Genomic DNA, 18,800 nt, shown 5'->3' with positions numbered 1-18,800 from the left:
GCTAGAATCACAGTACTGAGTAATTCTCTGTAGCAGTTCCATCTGAAAACATGATTGGTATTGCCACGGAAAAGAAGTTTTAAAAGCGAACTGGATAAATTCATGGAGGTTAAGTCCATTAATGGCTATTAGCCAGGATGGGTAAGGAATGGTGTCCCTAGCCTCTGTTTGTCAGAGGGTGGAGCTGGATGGCAGGAGAGAGATCACTTGATCATCAGCTGTTAGGTTCACTCCCTCTGGGGCACCTGGCATTAGCCACTGTCAGTAGATAGGATACTGGGCTGGATGGACCTTTGGTCTGACCCAGTACGGCCGTTCTTATGTAAGTGCATTACCCTGTTCTTTCTCACTGATTTCAGCATTTGGCTATACCTGTAATCCTCACAAGCACATATGGATGGTTAATAGCAGGGTCTCAGAGACCACGTTGATCAGTACAAGGTCAGACTCTGACTAGAATGTCTCATTTGGCTTCTGTGAGAGAAAACTGTGGATTGCCCATTAAAGATAAATACAAACCTCTAGTGAGATTCAGTACAGAATCCAGGCTAGCGTTGTTAGTGAGCTGGTTAAGAAACCTTTCAGAACACCCTCCTTCGTTGCAAAGGATTACAGAACTGTAATTACTGGAAAAAGGTTTCAATGACACTTCCATGGCTTTGATCTTTAGTCATAGAGAGGCTGGTTTCTAGTCTAAAAACACTCATTTTTAACAAGATATTAACAGAACGGCTGCTCGGTAATTTGCAGAACAGACTTTTCAAAGAAACTCTGTGCTGCAGAGTCTCCTTCGTGCTGCGTGTAAGCGTAGTGACACATCAGGGCTCATCTTGCCACTAAGCAGGGGAAATGTCAAAGAGCGGTATAGGGTTTGATGAGTGTGATTCCCCTTCAAGTCAACAGTAGCCAAGCACTAAAATCCCATGCAATTCTCCGACAATAATAGGTATAAAAATGTTACTAAACACGTACGGTGCTTGGTGTGTCCCCACCACCACCAATGGGACAGTACTCTCAGGCGCAAAATCTTCAGCTACGTCTACACTGCAAAACAAACAAACAAACAACCTGTGGCAGTCTCAGAGCCCAGGTCTACAGACTTGTGCTTGTGCTATGCTGCTAAAAATAGCAGTGTAGACATTCCCGTTTGGGCTGGAATTCGAGCTCTGAAACCTGGCAAGGGGGGTGGATTTCAGAGCCCAGGTTCCAGCCTGAGCAGAACATTTACACTGCTGTTTTTAGCACCATTCTGAGCCCAAGTCTCTAGACCCAGGCTCTGAAGCTCGCTGCCGCGGTTTGGGGTTTTTTATGCCGTGAGAGCTCTTGTTGCTGTAGAGGGTGCCGGAGGGTTTTGGTTGCTGGGGAAGCGTATAGCGTAGATCAGAATGACACGGTGGAAGGAAATGGTCAGACACCACCAGAAGTCAGCCATTTGCTACGCTCAGAGGGGATATTCAGTGGTACTGATGGGGGCTTGTGTACACGCCGCACAGAGATTCGGACAGGCCATGCTAGAATGACGCATCACAAAGTTAAAGTTCACAAACTGAAAAGCGCTGTTTAATTGTGTTCAGATACCTGCTTAGAATTGCAAGGGATCCACAAGAGTGGCTGGCTGCCATCGGAGCATTTTGTAGTGTTATAGGATAATGACACTGATTCCTTTCTAAAGTGCTTTGAGATTTAAAGTTGAAAAGGCATTATATAAGAGCGAGGTATTATTATTACTACTGCTGCTTTTTATCACCTATTATGTCTTGTAATTTCCGGCCTCCAGAGAAGAGTATTCCAAGCTTTACAGCCTTCCTATATATCTCTTCTCCTCCAGAAATAACCAAGCCACTCCCCCGGCAGGACGGCAGTGCTTTTAGGCAACAGAGACTGTATAACTGACCCTGTAGATTTCACGGCACTCAAGAGACACTCACCTTAGCTGCAATAAGGCTGTTCAGCTTTCAGATTGCAGAGAGCTGTAGCAGGCAAGGGACTTGAAACATTTCTGGAATACATCGGCTCTGTCATAATCTCAAGATTTAATTCTGAGAAAGGGTTTCCAAGGGACTGTTAAGCACTTTTGAGCAGATAGTTAAAGTAATGATACCCTTTAGAAGGGTTCTGCTCTCTGATAGTCAGCTGTCTATTCGGAGGGCATACTGGAAGCTCCATGGAAGGGAATAAATAGCCATCATTAGAAGGTAATGGAGAAATCAGTTTGTTATTCTTTAATGCAGTGCCATAAAGTGCATGGCACTTTATGAAAGAACTAAATCAGCGCTTATATTGCAGCTTCTGTTGAGCGATGTCAGAGGAGCTACTTACCCAGGATTCTCACCAGGGAAACAGAGCGCAGAACGTGGCAATAGAGAGGCAGACGTCAGTGGAGTTTATCTGGATTTCTTCCAGTGAAATAGAGAAGACTCTGGCCATAGGTAGCTTGCAGTGAACTTACTTCAGTTTCACGATGGTGTAAAAAGCAAAATTTGGCCCAACGTCATCATGCATATTCAGGGAGGTGGGATTTTTTTTTTCCTTGCAGACCAGTTCAAATTCTCTCTGTTTATTTGTATCATGAGATACATAGGTCACATATTTATAGTCATAAAAAAAAATCACCGACAGCTTAAAGCATTCTAGCTATAAAAGCAAACAGTTAAACTGCAAGTACACAATCAGAAAACAAGAGTAGTTCCAGATATACAGCTTACACAAGGCCCAGAGAGGGATTTTGCATGAGAATTAACTGAGGAAGCATTAGAGAAATAGAAAACAAAGTGACTATGAAAAAATTCCCAGACATTCCAATGTAATCCATCCATTCTAAAGAAATACAAGAGATTTGAAAAGTGCAAATACAGCCAGTTGTGAGCTGAGGTTCCTGAATCTCCACACAATACTCAGGTTGCTATAATAACATGCTGTTACTATGGATCCCATAAAAATATATGAATTGCTAATGTATCTATCATCTTGGATCTAGGTGTCTGTTGATAGGCTAATGCATTTCACCAGTTACATTTATCTATTAATTAGCCCTTGAAGTAGGTGGCAGTTTGCTGAACAAATAACAGGCAAAAGTCCCTTCACCAAAGAACTGCAATCTAAGAGCCTTATTTAAGGGCCGAATTAACTTCACAAATCCATTAATTTAATTGGGGTTACACTAGCATAAAGCAATCTGGTCAGGCAAGAAGCAGCGCACATTGGTCTGTTATTAACCTGGATAAAACTAAGTCGCTGGCCATTTCCATCAAGCAGCCTCCAGCTTCAGATTACGAGTTCAGTTTTAATCTGTCTGGATGGGATATCGAGCAGGTGGCAACTGACCTATACTTGAGAGGCATCATAGACAGTGCTGGAGGACGTTCCAAAGATGTGGATACTCATATAGCAGCCCCTACTGCTGTGTTTTGGCCCCATCAGGGTATGTCTACACAGCAGCTGGGAGCAAGTCTCCATCCCAGCTCATAGTCGTAGCATTTAAGGCCAGAAGGGACCACTAGATCATATATAGTCTGACCTCCTCTATAACATAGGCTACCAAAACTACCCAGAAGGAAGAGAGACTTGTGGTAGCTTTGCTCAAGCTAGCACGCTAACAATAGAAGAGTAGAGGCTGTGGCTTGGGCAGCACGTGCCCTCAACTGATGCTGTCAGTGATGGGAAAGGTATGTTACCAGGAGCCATGTTCCCAGGAGATTGGTCTGGTGGGAGCTCTGCGGCTGACAAGCCCTGCTCTCTCCCCTGCCACCCTTGCTGCAGCTGCTGTTGAATCGGAGGGCCTTGGGACTGCTCATTTCCTAGGATGTTGAGTGTGATTTGGAAGGGCGGTGGTGGGCATCCGCTGAGCTTTGGGTGGCAGCAGTCATCAGCGGGAGAATTGTGCTGTTCCCTAGTCAATTAAAAGAAGTGCCCGCACCATCGGTCACGTACACAGTCTAACGCATAGCCAAGTTGTCTCTGTACCATCATTGTTAGAGCCTTTACATCTTCCCTAATTGCGCCACATACCAGGTTCTGCGGAGATGATTCTCCAGTGGCCTGAATGGTTTCTTTTCATCCTTATCAGTATTGCCCTTGTGTAGCTTGTGAAGTCCAGATGTTAACATGTGGGCCCCATTTGCTCTTGTGCTAGTTTGCACTTACTAAAAAAAAGATACTCTTTATTTCGCCAGCGCCGCCTTTCACTTGGGTCTAACGATCTCTGCACATATACAGCTAGTAACTGCTCTTGATCAGGGACCATGTACGGTACTTATGACCATGAGTGTAAGGGCTAACGTAATTGCCTAGTTCAGTGCCACGTCCCAAGGAGGAGAGTTTTGCCCTCATGAATTCTTTGCAACCTTTCCATGGGGCCCTGTGTTTTCCCCTCCCCCCCAGTGAGCTCTTTGAGCTCTGCAGAGGCACGAGGGTCATCCGAGCAGGACCCCTGCCTCCCACTGCTGCCAGTCCCAGTCTTCCCACCTCAGTGCCCTGATAGCCTGGCTGCTGCTGGAGCTGGGTTGTCTAGCTAGTGCCCAGGACCCTTCTCAGGTTCCACGTCACAGAGGGAGGAAATGCATAAACGAATGCTGAGTGAGCACCTAAATCCTGCAGGGTTGTGGGATACGATGCTCGGGTACCTCTGTCCCTCCAACGTCTCCCCTTCCCACCCTCTGCTGTCACCTGCCATAGCATTGAGCTCCAAGTCGGTTGCGCTCCACAGACGGTTCTCAGCAGGGTCAAGAAGGAGACCAGGGAGGAGAACAGTGCCATGGAGATGACACTTCCTTGCCATGCCAACAGGCTTCTGCTTGGTGGCAGGAATAGCAGGGCCCTTAGTAAGAAACTCTTGCTGTTTCAAAATAGAAAAGAAAAAAAAATTGTTGTCTATAGATCACTTGATCCCTAAGCTCTGCTCCTCAATTTCACTCTGGCTGCTACTGAGCCTCCATCTGCTTCTTACAATTCTTGCTACTCAGCCTTTAATTCCGCATCCCTCTCGAACGGCTCCCTAATTAAGTAAGCTCTGAAAATGAAAAGCAGCAGAGCAGCAGCACATTTGCTCTCTGTCCCCTTAATCTGGGAGTCCTGCATGCACTATTTTGGAAGCTAAATTGAGGTTGCAGACATAGTGCGTATTTGTTGTTTGATGCAGGCATAAAAGCCCCAAATCGGCTACTCAAAATTGTCTTTGGGCACGTAGGTGAAACATTTGCAGGCATGAAAACAAGTATGTGGAGCTTTAGCAGACTCAGAGAAGCGTGGGGGCAGATATGAAGTGGTTTCAGGCACAATAGCTCTGTTACAGACATATGCTTTTCCTAGATCCACAGCTTTAACAGCTCCCTGGTGTTGAGGAAACAAACAGTCGTTCCTAGTGGCTTGTGAAAATGGAAACGTGAACTTAAAATACTCAGAACTCACCACTCATTTATTATACCCAACTGCTGGTGCAATCCCACTTTTATTAATAATCAATATAGTCACTGCTATGTCACCTCCATTCAAAATGAATGTCGTTTATCCCACACAGTGTGTGGAAGAAATTAATTTAATTGCTTCATTCATCAGTCAACCAAAAGGCAGATGGGAACATTCAGATAGAATTAAATATTATGCGGGATGCTTGCTAGAGCCTACAATTGTTATGGATAGAAAACAGTTTTAGACACAAGTTTTCAAAACATTTGCCTTTCAGGCTTGCATTCTCCACGCTTGGCTTCTGCCGGGAAGTGAATTTTTTTCTATGCTCTTTAAACAACACCCCTTCAGTTATTTTGAGTTCAAAGAAGCTGGAGGAAAAATCTCATTTAAAAATATAAGTAAAGGTGGCATGGTATGGTATTGCCACCCCTACTTCTGCGCTGCTGCTGCTGGGGGGGCACTGCCTGCAGAGCTGGGTGCCTGGCCAACAGCCGCTGCTCTCCAGCCCTCCAGCTCTGAAGGCAGCGCCAAAGTAAGGGTGGCAATACCATGACCCCCTGAAATAACTTTTGTGACCCCTCCACAACTCCCTTTTGTATCAGGACCCCCAATTTGAGAAACCCTGGTCAGGGGCGGCTCTAGGAATTTGGCCGCCCCAAGCACGCCGGTCCTGTGGCTCCGGAGGGCCTCTTGCAGACGTGCCTGCGGAGGGTTCTCTGGTCCCACGGCTCCGGTGGAGCATCTGCAGGCATGCCTGCGGGAGGTCCACCGGAGCCGTGGGACCAGCAGACCCTCCGCAGTCATGCCTGCGGGAGGTCTGTTGGTCCCACGGCTCCGGTGGACCTCCCGCAGGCATGACTGCGGAAGGTCCGCCGGAGTCGCCTGCCGCCCTCCCAGCAAAATGCCGCCCCAAGCGCGCGCTTGGCACGCTGGGGTCTGGAGCCGGCCCTGACCCTGGTCACCCCTGTGAAATCTGTATAGTATACAGTAAAAGCACACAAAAGACCAGATTTCACGGTCTGTGACGTGTTTTTCATGGCCGTGAATTTGGTAGGGCCCTAACAATGACCATATGTGTCTACGTAGGCAGCTGCCGATTTGTTACCGTGTGTTTAGACTAATGCCGAGATTTTCTTAACTATGTTGTGCTTCTGAGAACTAAAGTATTTTATTATGTGATGATCTGATTCCTAGAACAAATTACCCCAGCCATTTCTTTCACACTACCTGAAATGAAAAACAGTTTCACCAGCAAGAGCGGGGGGATAAATTGGATTTCAAGTACTGAGAACTGACAGGAAATCAGTATTCTACTCTTAAACTCAGTAACAAAATCACTCTGAGTGCTATGTATCTGGTCTTATTCAGCATTGTGGGGTTTCAGCTTTTTTTTTTTTTTTTACCCAATACACTCCATGTGAACTACAATCCTCCTGGTAACTTGTGCCTTGTGCTGGGGTTTTTCACATGATCATGTTATTTCTGTTCTTGATGGAAGCAGAAGTTCATTAGATCATGCTGGAAGTATGCAGAGGTCTAGAGAGGTTGGTCAGAATAAGTTTGAAACCACAGTTTCTGCTTCTATGCTTGGTAATTCTGTCTGACCTTAGTTAGGTTTTTTTAGGCCTGTTAGCATGTGTTACATTTTAGTAAGTTTAAAACTAATTTGGGGCTAGGGTGACCAGATCACCCAGGTCAAATATCAGGACGCGGGTGGGGGCGGCAATGGGGGAAAAAATGGGGAAGAGCAAAAAAAAAAAATTCCCCACCCCCGATTCCTTCTCCCTCCGCAAGCGCTGGAGGGAGGCCCGGGAGACTCAGGGGAGCTCAGGGCCGGGGTCAGTGTGAGTCCGGGCTGGCCCCAAGCAGGCAGGACTTGGGCATGGTACCTGTAGGGAGAGTTCAGAGTGACCTGCGGGGCCAGGCGGCGGCGGCTGTTCTCCCCACCTGGGCAGCGGGACTTGAGAGCAGCCGCTGCTGCAGCTCCCACATCCCCGGGGGGAGGAAGCGGCCGCTGGCCAAACTTGGCGGCTGCGGCTCTGGTGCCCATGAACCCCCCGAGCCCGGGCCTGCTGCGGGGACCCAGCACGCACACCGCGCGCCCAGCCCCTGGCCAGTTGCGTCTGGGCTGGCTGCCCAGCTGGTGCAATCCCACGGGCGGCCCTGGAGTGGGGGCAGCAGGCCCCAGCCCCCCCATCCTGCTCGGGTCCCATACGGGAACGAACGGGGCTGGGCTGCTGATGCCTCCGCCGCGGGATTGCACCAGCTGGGCAGCCAGCCCAGACGCGACTGGCCAGTGGCGGGGCGCAGTGTGCGTGCTGCTGGGTCCCCGCAGCAGGCCCGGGTTCAGGCCCGGGCGCCACGTGCTTGGCCACTTCCTCCCCCCGCGGCAGTGGGAGCTGCAGCAGCGGTTGCTCCCGTGTCCCGCTGCCCAAGAGGGGAGAATAGCCACCGACTGGCCCCGCAGGCCACTCCCTACTCTCCATCCAGGCACCGCGCCCGAGTCCTGCCTGCTCGGGGCCAGGCCGGACTCACACTCACCCCGGCTCCACGTTCCCCTGCGTCTCCTGGGCATGGCGTGCTTGGCAAGAAGCGGGGATTTGGGGAGGGAGCCAATGGGGCGGGGATGAGGGCGGGGATTTGGGGAGGGAGCCAATTGGGGAAGGAGGAGGCAGAGTCGGGGTGGGGAAGGGCGCGAGCCCTTCCAGGCTCCGGAGCCTTTGCTTGTTTGTCCAGTGTCCCGACCTAACATTGGTCGGGACGCGGGACAAACAAGCAAATATCGGGACAGTCCCGATAAAATCGGGACGTCTGGTCACCCTATTTGGGGCATACATAACATAAAAATGATAAACTATATAAATCACAGCATTTATTTTCTTTCCTTAATACTTTTTCCTTGCTTTAAGCTGAATGACTCATGTTAGCTTTCACTCCCGTGTTCCCAGGCAGTGCTGCTCAGACCTCTCCCTGCTCCATGACTCTTTTCAAACAGTGGTTTTAACCAAGAACCCTGAAGACTTTTATTTTCCAGCTGAGAGGCAGTTGGGTCCAAGGGACTGAGCTCTAGGCTAGAAATCATGTGCTCATAATTCCTGTGCAGGCATGAACCTGGTGTGTGGCAATTGATGCAGCGGGTGTTGATTTAGCGAGTCTAGTGAAGACCCGCTAAGTCGACGGCAAAGCACTCTCCGGTCGACTCCGATACTCCAGCTCCCCAGAAGAGTAAGGGAAGTTGACCGGAGAGCGTCTCCCATCAATGCAGCACAGTGAAGACACTGGGGTAAGTCAACCTAAGCTACGTCGACTCCAGCTACATTATTCACATGGCACAAGAATAAGCAGCTGAAGAAGAGTCAGCTGAAGAATCTGAGTTGCATTACTGAAGGGTTATGTATTCTAAGTGTTGCAAGAAATCTCACAACAGACTCCAGATCACCACATGTCGTGTGTCATGTAGTTAGTTTGGGATCCCTCCGTGGCTTGAGAGCAGATGAAGCTGTGGATCTAGACAAGCAAATGAAGTTCTCTGGGTAAATCCCAATGAAGTTTAGAAATTCTTGATGAATAAAAGCCATTAATAAGCAACCTTTTATTACCAAAAATGAATAAAGTACAGGTCAATCTATTTTATTTACACATATTAGATACTAGAGTTCCTGCAGGAAGGATAAATTAACAGAAGTCTTTTTTTAAAAGGCTTATAAAGCAAGAACCCATGGAGCAGATCTGAGAATACTATTGATAATCTATGTTACATCTTGAATCGTTCAGAGATGTATGTCAAAATGAGAATTCAGGATCTCCATACTTGACCTAGATGGATAAAAGTCATATAAACCACGCACAGAAACTATAAACCTGCCCTGCAAAAAGTATAGTTTGCATGATTTTTCAGATACCTGGCTCATTGAACAAAATATGATATTAGAGAGACAGTTGCAAGAATAAGACTTCCACGAATATCCTAAGATATGATTAGAGATGGGCCAAAATTGGAAATTCTTTTTGGAACCCCTGTGTATTTCACCAGAGTGTAGATCCAAATTCCTCAGATTCAACTCTGCCTCTATTCCAGGTCAGATCCTACATTGAAAAAGGCCTATTTCCCAGGTTGGTTATAGCCAAAATCCTACACGTCATTTTCACCAAGTTTTGAGCTAAAATGGCAGAAATCTCACAAGATTTTAGTACCCTTAACTCCAAAACTCAACCCTAGTCTTAATTTGGGCTTGAACCTAGACCAAATGTAATAGAGATCTGAACACCATCACCTCACTCAAAGTCAAATTGAGGCTGTTTAGTTCTAGGAATTATTTTGGTTAAGTTCTATGGCCTGTGTTATATAAGAGGTCAGATTAGATGATCACATCGGTCCCTTCTGGCCTTGGAATCTGGAAATCTAGGAGCAATACAAATAGCGGCTCAGAATGATAAACCTGTCAGGGATGTGACAGTGATTTCCATTTCATAGGTCATGCTTTGGGTGTCTCTCCGATACACTAATCCCATTATCCTCAGTAAGTGGTATCATTGTAGATATTGTAGGTCCTACAACATGAAATATTTTATTATTTATAGCCAGATTAAGTTGAAAACCTTGCATTCTGTACATTACATTGCTGTTTATAGAAATGTGTTGATTCCTGTTTCTTAATTAAGGTTACTAATATTGTGATGTGTCCCAGTTCAATAAGCATTGCATAAGGAAAGTATTTTAATGCATGCTAATAATCTCCATATGTGGAGGTCATCCCTAAGAGTTAAGAGTATCTGTAACAAATATTAACACCTATACCTCTTTGGAGATTCCTATAAAACAAGGATCTTAAGAAATGTTTGCTTCATATAGCTTGACACGGACAGTCTTGCCATCTATTGACTTAATTCTGAGGTGTTTCTACTTGTTATTGGAAAAAATCCTTGAGAAGTTCGTGGCAGGAAAACTCCAGTGGTTTCTGAATTGCCTTGACACCAGTCAGTCAGGTTTTAGACTTAGATATGGACCAGGCACTGGTTGCATTAGTCAGTGATCTCCTCCTCATAATCATAGAATCGTAGAATTGTAGCACTGGAAGGGACCTCTAGAGTTCATCTAGTCCAGTCCCCTACACTCATGGCAGGACTAAGTATTATATAGTCGTATCTATTATGGATGGCGATAAAGTGTCCATGCTGCTGCTTTTATATCTGCTGGGTTGCCTTTCATAATATTGACCACATGGTTTAGTTGACATCCCTGAGACACCCCTAGAAGGACTGGATGGAGGGTTTTTTTGAGCGTGAGGGGGCCCACTGGATAGTATTGGTCAGCTGCTGTTCTGCTGAAGGGTTCCCTTATGTGGGTTGCCACAGGGATTTATTTCATCATATCCACTGTGTAGAAGCATGAGGCTTAATGAGAAGACATGGACTGTGATAACACGCCCAGTTCTACAGCTTTGTTGCTTTGATCTTGGTAGGTAAAGTTGAACAAATGACCCAGAGGTTGTCTGAGACTGTGAACTGAATGAAGGCTAGATACAGATAAGATAACGGGAATGGTAGTAGGCTGGAGGAAGCAACCACTAGAATTGATAGACCAGGTAAAGTGATGGCAGCTGCCATGTGCGACACAGGTTTTGTAATTTAGCAGTTTCGTGAGATGTTGGTCTGCTTTTGGATAACTAGCTGTGGCTAAGAGCACTTTTGACACGTGGTGAAACGTGACTGTCCTTTTTCTCTAGGATGTGGGCCTTGCTGCAAATATCCCTGCCTTTGGTCTCCTCCAGAGTAGAATATTGTAATGCATTCGGCACCATGCTGTGCATTGAGACCATTCTGAAATGAAAGCTAGCACAGAATGTCGCATCCCAGTTGTTAAGTAGCATGTCAGGCAGAGAGCATACCATAATAGTGCTCTGTAATCCTCACTGGCTGTCAGGGGGATTTCAAAGTGTTAGTCTGTAACTTATTGCTATTATATTTTTTTATTAATTTATCTGAGGTAGCGCCCACACTCTTCTAGGTGATCTCAGAGGAAAGTCCCTTAAAGACAGAGAGAGGGTAGAGATAAGGGGCACAAGAAAAAGAAGAGGAGGCATTGCATAAGAGAAGTGGTAACTGGCCATGGCAAAATAAGACTGATGCAAATACACATTTGAAATCTGGGATACATAATTTACTCCTCAGACTTGCCAGCAGCAGTTAGGGTGACCAGATGTCTGATTTTATTAGGACTGTTCCGATATTAGGGGCTTTGTCTTCTATACAACCCTGTTACCCCCACCTCCATCCCGATTTTTCACATTTGCTGTCTGGTCACCCGAGTGGCGGACAGTAATATGGATTGGGGGTGGGCAAGATGGGTGTTGTGAGGTCAGAGCTGAAGGTTACCGTAATCAAAATGGGAGATGAAGACCAGAGCAAGCGTTTGTTAGCAAAGATAGAAAGAAGTGGACTGATCTTAGCTACTAAGAAGGAAGAAGCTACAAGATTTGGACACTGCTTGTATGTAGGGAGAGGAAGGAGTTAGAGATGGATTCAAGCTGGGTAAATGGCAGGTTTGAGTAACAGGGAGGATGATGGTGTTGTCAAAAGCAATGAAGAAGTGGGGGAGTGGCCGGGGTTTAGGAGTGAAGATAAGGAGGTCAGTTTGGGTCATGGGAAGCTTCCATTGATGGTGAGACATCCAAGAGGAAGTGCCAGAGAGACAGACCGAGATGTGGGACATGATGGAGGCAAGCTGAGGACAGAGAGGCAGATTGGCGAGAGATTGCCATAGCGCAGGTAGCTGAAGCCAAGTAAGCAGATGAGGTCATGCGAAGAAGAGGAGACCTAAGGACATCACTTTGAATAGGAGGAGAGAGGAAGAGGTGGACCCACCAAAAGACACACTGAGGGGACAGTCAGAGGGACGGGGGGAGAACCAGGAGAGGACAGAGTCAAGGAAAACACGGCTGAACCAAAGGGTCAGAGAGAGGGTGTGATGACAGTATGAAAAGCTGCAGAGAGGTCAAGGAAGATGAAGATAGAAGCCCTGACATTGAGGTTGAAAGAGACTGTTGCACCATGTGACAGCAGTTTCAGTAAGTTGAAGGGAACCAGAAGCCCAGTTGGAAGGGCTCAGGGGGATAGAATAGGTTAAGGGGAACTCAGCAGCCTATAAATCCCCTAATTACAAAACATAGTTTGAGACGTGATCGCCTCAGAGTCCCCTGAAAATTGCCGCAGATACGGTTAGCAGAAGTGCTCAAGTTAGAGCCCCTCAGATTAAAAAAGAGAGGAGATGGGTGCCGGCTGGGTGCTGTCTGAGAGGGGTTCTTTGCTTTGGAACTCACCCCAACCCTACCCTTTTGTGCCAGTCTTATTTAGGCATGCTGCAAAGCCCAGCTTTTTCTCCAGTTTAAGTCTTTATAGGCACTGTTGTTTTTAATTAGTGTGGAACGTGCAGATCCTAGAATGGGCCCTGAAAAACAGAAAATCCAGATAAATAAGGCAAGAGGTCCCACAACTCTTGGAAGGCAGAAAGCCAGATTTGCATCACTCTCCCTGCCGCATGCCTTTTGCATCCTGTGATAACACATGTCCAAGACACCCACCGCATTAGTCTGATAATATAACTTGTCTGTGATCACTTGAATATATAGCCATAAAAGATGTAATTTAAGAATTTATTTTTCTCTCTCTGCTCCAGTTGACAAGTTGGCTGATTTTTTTGTAATGTTTCTCCAACCAAGATAAATTGGCGAAAGTTCCAATATTGTTTCTTAGGACAACATGTTTGTGATTTGAAGCTATGGAACATTCACAGGACCTGACTTTTTAGCTAAACACAAATGAAGGCCCTGCTCCTTCAAAGAGATTAGCATGTGCTTAACTGTAATCAAGGCTGTGATTATGTCACAGAGGTCACGTGGCTTCCAGAAACCTCCATGACATTTCTGCCCCAGGGCTGGAGCTGTCAGCAGGCAGCCCCGCAGCTCTCAGTTTCTGCTGGCCTCAGGTCACAAGCAGCTCCTCGCTTCCAGGCAGCAGGGGGACCCCAGAGCTCCCTGGGGGGTCACCCAGAACTCCCACTCGCCGTGGGCGACTGGGCTCCCTGCAGCTGCCCAGCCACGGTGGAGCCCCCCCCACAGCAGCCCAGCCGCGGCGGGGGGACCCCGCAGCATTTCACTTACGGCGGGGAAACCTGCAGTGTTTCAGCCGCGGTGGGTGGTGGGGCGACCCCGGAGCTCCTAGCTGCTGCAGGAGGCGAGGGGACCTCAGAGCCCCCAGCTGCTGTGGGTGCTGGATCCTCCTGCCTCCCCATTTTGTCAGGGATATTTTTAGTAAAAATCACAGACGAGTCAGGTGAATTTTTGTTTATTGCCCCTGACCTGTCTGTGATTTTTACAAAAAATATCCCTGACAAAATCGGAGCCTGACTGTAATCAGGGGAGTGGCCTTCTTGAAACCAGTGGGACTAAGGGAGGAAGTGAGGCCTAGTGGACAGAGCACTGTACTGGGAGTCAGGCTTCTATTGACGGCTCTACTGATGGTGACCTTGAGCATGCCAGTTAGGCACCTAAAGACCAGTATAAAGAGATGTAGGCACCTAAAGACCAGTTTTCAGCCTCCCTTTAGCCTAGTGATTAGCTCACTCACTCAGGATGTGGAAGACCCTGGTTCACTTCCCCCTCTGCCTGATGAGAGGAAGGGATTTGAATAGGGAATGACTGAACCACTGCACGGTGGGACATTCTGATGTGGCTCAGTCTCGCCTGTTGAAGCCGTTCCATTTTGGATAAATAATGAAATATGCACTGGGCCTGAGAGAGATTAAGAATGCCTCTGTAGTCCATTGGTTGGGGCATCTCTTGTTCATCCCACAGAGGGAGCAGTGGAACAGGGGTCTCCCATACTCCCGGTGACAGCCCTAACCACTGGGCTAAAGGTTATGAGGGAGGCCTTCTCCTCCCCTCAGCTGTTTTGTATGGAGTTAGGCATGCACTGCTGTTCTTGCAAGAAATGGCTGAGGTTTCCCAGCTATGGATCACAAGGGGAGCTAGGCACTGACCTATGTGAGAGGGGTAGGAATTAGGACAAACTCCTTTCGCCGGCATCTCACATTGGTTAGCTTAGGCGCCTACTGTGCTAGCGTTTTCAGGCACCTATCTCTTCCCCCAGTGATTTTTCAATGTGCCTTTTCCGGATCTGAGCTTGAATTTCTTTGTGCTTCAGTTTCCCCATCTGTAAAATGAGGTTAGTGATACTGACCTCCTGTGTAAAGTGCTTTGAGATCTATTGATGAGCAGTGCTATACAAGAGCTAGGTATTATTATGATGTATTACTCACAGAAGTAAAATTAAGCACATGCATGTTTGCAGGATTTTGGTGCCTATGAGTGCTGTAACAAAATTTTTAAAAATGTAAAAATGGTTGCATTTGCCTTCAGCTTTGCAGTGTATGCATGATAATTCCTAGGTGTATGATAATTATTAAGTGTATCGGAGGTATAGCCCTAAAGCTACCAACTGAAAATTAGCCCCAAATCATGTAAAAATAACAAATGGAGGTGAATTTGTAAGTCTTCCTCCTCCGGCTTGTAGTGTCCCCAGGCTGTAGGTTATTGTTCCCATCAGAAATGATTTCAGACCGTTTTTGTTTTGTTTTTGTTCCAGTTGCAAGGTGAACTGGATCAGGAATATCAAGACAAATTCAAAAGGCTCCCTCTGGAAATTCTGGAGTTTGTACAGGATGCCATGAAAGGGAAAATCAGTGAAGATGGAGACCACAGTTCTGCCACTTCCTCCCTGACATCTGAAAGTGGAAAACTGAACCATAAACCTTTGCAAAATGAAGAGGAAACAGAAGAAAATAATCCGGATAAAGTGTTTGATACTCCTTTTTAACTACCCATGCCAGCCCACAAGCAACAGCTATTGTGCCAGGGCATGCCACTCCCATGCTGCCCAGTCTCTGTTTTCCTGTTGTGAGCTGCCACAGAACAGCTTCTGAATGCAGGAGGCATCTGTATTGAAGTGCACATTTTACAAAGAAACATTTTCTAAAGATATTGTGCAAAGGTCTTCATTCTCATTCTTCGGGTTTTTTTTATTATACTAAAGCTTAGTGCAGTGAGAGCAGGGAATGAATGTGTTAATGCTCCCCCACCCCAATATACAATGCGTAATTTTCAGGCCATATGCACTTTTAAGATAGTTTAATGAAGACCAGAGTATTGTACACAGACAAATGTGCACCGATTTCCTTTTAAAGTGCCAGTGCAAAGCATCCCAAACTAATACTGATCTTACGGAATTGTATGACAATACTTATCATTTTTGTTTCCTGCGTTCTAACTGCACCTTGACAGCTGTGTCATCATGTTACATTTGCACTGAAACATTTGATCCTTTTTAGCTTTGCAAGCACTGGTGGCTTGCTGTCTTGATATTATGTTTATCATATGGAGAGAAATATATTTGCTGCTGAAAAAAATCCTTCGTTGGAACTGTGGTGATTAGAGTAAGTTTAAAACCAAGAGTTGGACTTAGTCTGTGTAGAGAAAGAGTGTGTGTGTACATTGTACATTTGTGTGAGTGCATATATGTTTGAGCATATACATATATATCTGCACGCACACACATCATACATCCATATACACACACAGCATGTATGTATTTGCAGTCGGTCTGCTCTCATGGCAAAATGAAAAGTTTCAGGGATACGTGAATAGAAAACCTTTATAGATTGTAACCTCTGGGTTACAGTGATATTAAACAAACATTAAATCATAAGATTCTTTTCATGTTCTTGGTGTTGTAAATTGAAGTACATTTAGCAAATAAATTTGATATATATTTTGCAGACTTGAAAGTATTGATTTTAAGTATCATATTTTAAGCTTACTGAATTTAATAGGGTTATAAAAATGTTTAAAACTATAAGATTTGAACATTTAGGAACATCTTCCATCATTTTTAATTCTGCAGTTCAGTTTTACTAATGTCTGAAGTTTAAAAGCAGATTTAAAAACCCCACCCCTGTTATTTCAAATATCTGTTAATCCATATATCCGTACTTTAACATAAAAACATGTACTGTATGATATGCATGAGAGAAATAAACTGCATATTTTCAGAAATCTATGTAAAAATAATTAGTAAGACTTTCTGAAAATCAGGATATTTGAAAAGAGAAAGAAAAATATTGTTCTCTGGCATCCCTATGAAAGAGGATATGGGGTATGATAATATATATGGCCTGATTCTCACTTACACTAAGGCCACTTTATATTGCTCCCATCATGTAAAGGAGTTTTAAAGTGAGCATAAATATAATTTACTTGTACTTTAAGGCCCCTTTATAGTACCAGAGCAGTGGAACCCTAAGTGAAAATGAGAAACAAGCTCACAATGTATAGATTTTCATACTTAGGCCACAGTCCTGCAAGCACTCACATGAGTAACTTTATACACATGAATAATCCTATTGGATTCAATGAAACTACTCTGTGGATAATAATGCTCGCATACGTGTTTGCAGGATTTGGGCCTTAATTTGTATTTTTAAATACATAAATTTAAATGGTCTAATAGTAGCATAGCAAAGCATTTTAATAAATAATAGCAATTAAGTTACTTTACTTGCTTTCCCTCAGGATTTTAGTATTTTAAGTAACTTATTTTATTTAAATTTAAGCAATAAATACCGATCAAGCTTAAGTTTTGAGTTAAATACGATCTGTGTATATATATTATAAGTTCAAATCTTAGAAAACAAACAGTATTTTGATGTTCCTTTTTTAAACTTAGAGCAGGCAAACAGAAAAATTGCACATTCTTTGGAGATCGTATTTTGGATTAAACTATTCTGGTGGATGATGATTACACTAATTTCATGACCATAGAACTCAACAGTCTGACTTTCAGCTTGATTTTAGAAAAATCAGTCTACTTTTGCACTTTGAAGATTGGCATTAATCATTCGATAAAAACCTAGAATGGTAAATTTAATGCTGCATTTTATAAACTAAAAATTACCTAGGTTGTTGAAATTATAGAAAGGATATACTAATAGCAGTGTTCACAACAATACTGAAGATCATTGCCTTAGGGTAAAAATCATGACTCCACTGAAGTTTATGGTAAAACTTCCAGGGACTTCAGGGTAGCCAGGGCTTCAACATTAGTCTTCAGATAGACTTGGGCAAATGCAAATCAGCCTTTTATTTATATTTTAAAAAGTTTATGGTTGGACTAAGTATACTATCAGTTGTAGTCATTTTACAGTATGTTTGTATTTGACCATTTACTGTACTCACATTTTTTATATCTGTACAGTGCTCCTTTTTGCAGTTGTCGGGTAGTGTGTAATAATGTACACCTTGCATTGTTCAGAGTATTACAGTGATACAGAGATCATTTAATATTCATATTACTTGAACTAAATAAGATAACGAAAAAAGGGTCTTTATGATGTGCAAGTCTTGTGCCTTCTATGTATTTGCCTTGTTATGTGTTGAATGTGTAGAAATGCTGTACTGTGGACCTTTCTGTTGTATAGAATAGAACTCTCTATATTAAACTAGATTGTGCACTTCAGATATCTTTACACTACTGAGAATAGATTGGTTTGGGCAGTATAAGCAGAATTTTAAAAGTTCTAATGAAATGCCGGACATTTTGGATTTAACATGTTCATAATTATTTTAATTAATGCTCATGTATTAATTATTATTATGTATTCATTAAAAGATAACTAAAGGGACATTGCTTGCCTTTCTTTCAAATCAATGTTGCTCTTGTACATGGTATTAATGGCGTCTGTGATTGATTGGACTTTGGTGATTTGCTTTAAAAAAAAATAAGGAATATTTCAGTTAACATGTACATATTTTCGTTTCTCAATCTGATTGTTTCAGATGCATAATTCACATTTTTGTAAGAATTCTATGCAATTTTGTGGCATGATGTTTCTTCCATTTGTAATTTTATGTGCTTTCATCACAGATCCAAAGGACAAATAAACATTTTCTTAACACAAAACTGTTGCTATGTTTGTTTATTACTGGCTCAAAAAATTTACTTCCAACTACCAAGCCCTTTGGTGACTAGACGGGTAATGGCATGAGAAGTAGGTAATGAATCTTCCCTGCGTGTTCTCAGTGCTCTCTTTACAGAGAGGAGAAAAGAAAATTGCACACACCAGAAAAATTATTTATTTGCCAAAGTTCAAAGCACATGAAAGAAACTGGGCTTCGTAATTGCCTCTCGAGAAAGAAAGTTATGATGTTACATGGCAAGTTTTTACAGAACAGTTATTACACGATTCAGTGATTTATTCTTCAGCTCAAGGTGTGTGTGTGTGTGTGTGTTACTTAATTAAGATTAATTAAGATTAATTAAGAATTAAGCTAATTCCAAAAACT

The 18,800-nt window shown here is 44.2% G+C and overlaps 1 protein-coding gene across 1 annotated transcript in view; it reads left to right on the top strand.

Annotated features, from left to right (window-relative positions):
- PLCB1 (phospholipase C beta 1) overlaps positions 1-18,406 on the top strand; it is a 641,577-nt gene extending 623,171 nt beyond the window's left edge. Inside the window, exon 32 of the mRNA XM_045009836.1 lies at positions 15,049-18,406. Within this exon, the coding sequence (XP_044865771.1) occupies positions 15,049-15,279 (231 nt within the window). The 3' untranslated portion in view covers positions 15,280-18,406. The remainder of the gene's footprint in view (positions 1-15,048) is intronic.
- Positions 18,407-18,800: the final 394 nt, after the last annotated feature.

This window comes from Mauremys mutica, chromosome 3 (genome assembly GCF_020497125.1).
Source record: "Mauremys mutica isolate MM-2020 ecotype Southern chromosome 3, ASM2049712v1, whole genome shotgun sequence".
Taxonomy (NCBI): domain Eukaryota; kingdom Metazoa; phylum Chordata; order Testudines; family Geoemydidae; genus Mauremys; species Mauremys mutica.
This window is presented reverse-complemented; position numbering and strand designations above follow the sequence as displayed.